This window comes from Salvia splendens, chromosome 2, assembly GCF_004379255.2.
Source record: "Salvia splendens isolate huo1 chromosome 2, SspV2, whole genome shotgun sequence".
NCBI lineage: Eukaryota > Viridiplantae > Streptophyta > Magnoliopsida > Lamiales > Lamiaceae > Salvia > Salvia splendens.
In genome coordinates this window covers 12,810,462-12,815,416 of record NC_056033.1, presented here as the reverse complement: position 1 = coordinate 12,815,416, position 4,955 = coordinate 12,810,462, and the positions used below count along the sequence as shown (strand labels likewise).

Below are 4,955 nucleotides of genomic sequence, written 5' to 3'. Positions count from 1 at the left end.
GCTCGCGAGTTGGCCATTATCACCATGTTTGAAGAGATCCGGACGAGTCAAATGGAGAGGATTCAGATCAAAGACCAGTGGATCAAGACATACGATCACGCACTGCCGCCCGTTATCAAAGAGATCGTGGATAAGATGTACGTGAGGGCTTCTTCCTGGAGATCAACATGGAACGGAGAGGATTCGTACCAAGTGTTGGGACCGTCAGGCCAGTGTGTAGTGAACATGTGTGAATTTACTTGCTCGTGTAGATCATGGAAGCTGACTAGGATCCCGTGCACTCATGCCATCGCTACAATTAACAAGAATGGGAAGGATGTATCAGACTATGTCTCCCGCTATTATTTGCGGTCCACAATGTCGATTCTGTACGAGAATGTCTTGTACCCAATCAATGGGATGGATAATTTGCCCAAGACTTCTGACATTGGATTTAAACTGGCACCCCCGAGGACAAAGCGACAGCGTGGACGGCCAAAGAAACTGTGGCGTGAAGAGCTCCAGGTTCGTCATCATGAGAATGGATCTGAGTCACTACGACGAACCTTTGTACTCAGATGTCGTCGGTGCGGACAAGCTGGTCATACCAGGAGAACATGCTCCAATGAGCCACCCACGACGGATGGCGGTGACAGGGCTGAGTCGTCTACCGTGTTTCAAAATCAAGAGGTACTCTTTCAGCACGATTATATGAATTCCCTACCCGTTGGCCTGTATTTTAATGGTTTGTTTGTTACAGACCAATCTACCTCGTCGGGGACGACCTAGCACACGTCGGTCTATACGGCCTAACCAAGAGGTAGTATTCGGTATCAATTTTTCACTTTTCATTTCCTAACCATTGGTAGTCAATTTGGCCGGTTTGTTGTTTGTTGTAGACCAATTCCACTGGTACAAGGGCTAGCACACGTCGCACCAGGGCTCAGCCGCAACGCTGTGGCCGTCGCGGGGATCAGGATTGAATAATCGCGGTGATCAAGCTTGGGAACCTGAAAAGTCTAAAAATGATGTTGGTTTTTTGTTAGTGCTATTGTATGCAGTTAACGGCCTTTTGACAAACATTATTCCTTTTGACAAACATTATGCTTTATTGGAAGGCTCTTGTATGTATTTGTAGTTAACTGCATTTTTTGTCTGTTTTTTTGTACTGTACTTTTGTGTATCCTTTATGGGAGATGGCCCTTCTTCTGTGTTGATAACTACCTATACATATGTTATTAATTGAGTACTGCATATTTTAACTTTGTACGTAGGATGTTATTTCACAAAAATTCTTGTATGTCGGTTGTTATTAATTGAGTATTGCCTATTTTAACTTTGTACGTAGGGTGTTATTTCACAAAAAGTTTAGTATGTCGAGTGTTATTCAACAAAACGTTTTGTACGTACGGTGGTATTTCACCAAAAGTTGGGTACTTAAGTCGTTATTATAAAACTTCATTCGGGAACTTCATTCGTAACTGTAAGTGCAGTGAAACTTCAAACTTCATTCGGGAACTTCATGCGTGACTGTAAAACTTTATTCGTGTACAACAATTAAAGTGTTTCATATTTACCTACCCCTTATAAATGCAGTGAAACTTCAAACGTTTAGTATTGAAAAAGCTTCTCTTATTGATTGGAGAAGAAAAGTGTTACCATTACATTAGGAAAATAATTACAACACATAACAACAATATTACAATCATATTTCGACACATTTTGGTGGTTTTAACATTTTCTACATTAAGACGTACACACTTCTCGGTCTTCATGCTCAGTTTTAACTTTAGCTCTCCACATTCGTTACTTTTCAAGCGCAATTTATCTTCAAGAACACACACCTCAGTATTCTTGCAGCGGAGTTGTTCTTCAAGCATGTCTCGTTCGAGCTTTGATTCTTTGAAAGTAAGTGTCTTGGCTTGGCGATAGACCCGCATCAAACCAACGAAAGAATCTGCAATCATCTTCCTTCCATATTGGACAATGATAGTAACGTCGACCAGGATTAGCAGTCGTCCTAGATATTACTAGCTCAGCCTCAAGATCATGCCTACTGTTCACAATCTGTGGACGAGGCCAATCCCAATTGAAACTTGACCTGAAAGATTGAGAACTAGAAGAAGACATTGCAACAGAGACCTGAATTGAAAATTAAAACCATAAATGTTTTCATAACTCATAAGCTATTATTTGTCAAACGAATCCCCAAGAACTGAACACAACCAAAATCAACCGCATGAACTCACAAAAAGCATCCTACAGTTAACCGGTTATAAAAAAACATCCTAAATTACCTAAATTGCGATGTGAAACTCAGCGATAGGGATGAAAACACTCTAAATTGAACACAACTAAAATCAGCCGCAGGAACTCACAAAAACCATCCTACATTTTACCAGTCACAGTGGAAGAACTTACCTAAATTGCGATGTGAAACTCAGCGATAGGGATGAATGAACCCTAAATTGCGAGTGTAGGAATGAAAATGGGGAAATGAAAATGTGAGAATTTGTGACTTACAATTTGTATATGTCGTCGGGAAAGTTGAAGTGTGAGAAATGAAATGAGTTATGAACTGTGCGATTACAGAGGGTAGGGCTGCAACGCCAGTTGAGGTCTGCAGTGTAGGTCCCTAGGTTAAAGGTAAGTTGACTAAAATGCCCCTGAAGGCATTTGGGCATTTTTGTCCGAAAATGGCTACAAATATACGATATGTGATTATGTTTAAGGTTAGAGTTATCTGCCGATATTTTTTTTGTTAGGGGCCTGCAGTGTCACAACTGGAAACGTCAGGGAATTTAGAGATAGTTCACTTTTTATTATAAAATTAATATATATAAATGAGACTCATAGTCCACAAATTTATTCGATATATTTTTCTTTACATTTTACCATCCGGGACGGAGTTAGTAAATTACAAGAATTTTGTGACCTACCATTCAACACGAAAAAGAACGAGGTAGGTAGATTACACAAACTAATTTAATTAAATTAATAATACAAGTAAGGTCCCACAACTTCAAGGGGCCGAAGTTACATATTTAACCAGCAGGCCAACCAAAATATACAATCTTTACCTACCCAATGCAATTTGAATGGTCGTTATGACTTATACGTATCTAACAATTTGGGTCCTTCTTCAGGGGCATTTCCGTAATTTTGTAAAAGTAAGAGTTCCAATCAACAATGACAGAAATAAAAAAACGAAAACAAATGCACAAAGGGTAAATCCGGAATGTCCTAATCATCGGCGGCGGACGACGACGGCGACCACGGCGTCATATCCATAGGGTAGCTGCCGAGCACTCTGAGGAAGGAGGTGAACTCCTGTACCTCGGCGAGGGCATTCTGCGCCCTGACGTCGGCCATGGAGGCATCGAAATCGATGTAGAACATGTACTCGAAGTGCTTGGCGGTGCCGACATTGGCGTCGTCGACGAGGCGGATCGGGCGGTGGCGGTGCGGCCGCGACTCGATCTTCGTGAGGCTGATGTTGCGGAAGGCGAAGGCGGAGAGCACCTTGAAAAGCACGCTGGTCCCCTTCTCGTGCGCGAACACGATGCTCGTTTTGAACGGCCGATCTGTCCGCGGAATGATCGGCTCGCGCGCCAGCATCACGAATCTGGTGACGTTGCCGCTGTCGTCCTGGATCCCGTCGGCGAGGATCTGCATCCCGTACAGCTCCGCCGCGCGCGCCGACGCGATCGCCGCCGTGTCGCGGAGGTTGTTCGTGGCGATGTACTCCGCGGCGCCGGCGGTATCGTCGACCGCCTCGCGGACTACATTCAGCCCCAATTTGGTGAGCGTGTGCTCGCATTGGGAGAGCGCCTGGGGATGGCTAATCACGCGCGTGAGATACTCCTTCCTGACGCCGGGGAGGGCGAGGAGGCAGTGGTGGACGGGGAGCTGCACCTCGCCGACGATGTGGAGGCGGTGGCGGAGGAGGAGGTCATAATTCCGGTGGATCGAGCCGCCGAGGGAGTTCTCCACCGGGAGGACGGCGCGGTCGGCGAGCCAGAGCTCCACAGCTTGGAAAGCCACCTCGAATTGGTCACAGGGAATCGCCTCGCAGTTAGGGTAGGCTTTCCCGGCGGCAGCCTCGCTGTACGCGCCGGGGACGCCTTGGTAGGCGACTCGGAGCTGCGCGCCGTGCAGCGGCGCCGGCGAGAAATCGGCGATGCTAAGCGGCTTTTTCAAGGGCACCGTGGCCGGCGAGGTGGATTGGTCCTTGACGGGGACGAGGTCGAGCGTGGCGTGGCCGTTGACGACGTCGGCGCCGCTCTTCTGAGTGTCCTGCTGCTGCGATTCCACTTTGCTGGCCAGGATTGCGCACGCGCTCTGCCACTCGTATCGGGCCCGGCCCGGCCCGAAGCTAATGCCGGTCGCCTGATTATTAGTGCTGGAATTGACGTTGCACTGGATAATGGACCGGTGACCCGACCCGACCCGGGTTGTGCCAGGCGGCACCGCTGTACGGATAAGGGATTTGAGGTCCACGGCGGCGGGGGAATTAAGGGACCGCATTGTTAGAGAGATGGATTGGGAATAACACTGTATATTGGAGTTTATTTTAAAGCTTGTAGTTCTCCGTCAGAAGGGAACGTCCAAGCTGAGGAAAATGGATTGGGAAATGGGGTTTATATATTGCGAGTCAAGTTGGTTTGGTCAAATCCCACACCTACCCCCGCCCAATTTTCCTTTTACTCTTTCCTATTTTTATTTTGTTTTTGAAATTACGAAATTCACTGCTATTTTTTTTATATGTTGAAGTTGATTCACATTGATGCCTTACTTCACATTAGGTTGATTGCGATTGATCAGAGATTTTTGGTCATTTATTCATCGTAAATAGATATCCGTCGTATGCATTTTTTGATGAAAATATAGCTTCTGAATCTAATTCTATTGTTGGTTAATGTGATTTTTCTTTATAATTGAGGTGATTTAGTTATGTTGATGACTCGTGATTAGCA

The 4,955-nt window shown here is 45.7% G+C and overlaps 1 protein-coding gene across 1 annotated transcript; it reads right to left on the bottom strand.

Annotated features, from left to right (window-relative positions):
* Nucleotides 1-2,950: 2,950 nt before the first annotated feature.
* On the bottom strand, nucleotides 2,951-4,607 carry LOC121788700 (arogenate dehydratase 1-like). Its single transcript, XM_042187322.1, has one exon. The coding sequence runs from the start codon at nucleotides 4,504-4,506 to the stop codon at nucleotides 3,223-3,225; it is 1,284 nt and encodes a 427-aa protein (XP_042043256.1). The 5' UTR covers nucleotides 4,507-4,607; the 3' UTR covers nucleotides 2,951-3,222.
* Between the last annotated feature and the right edge of the window lie 348 nt (nucleotides 4,608-4,955).

Bases quoted from the DNA above. Each gene is read 5' to 3' on its own strand.
- LOC121788700 (XM_042187322.1), bottom strand. From the start codon at position 4,506: ATGCGGTCCCTTAATTCCCCCGCCGCCGTGGACCTCAAATCCCTTATC.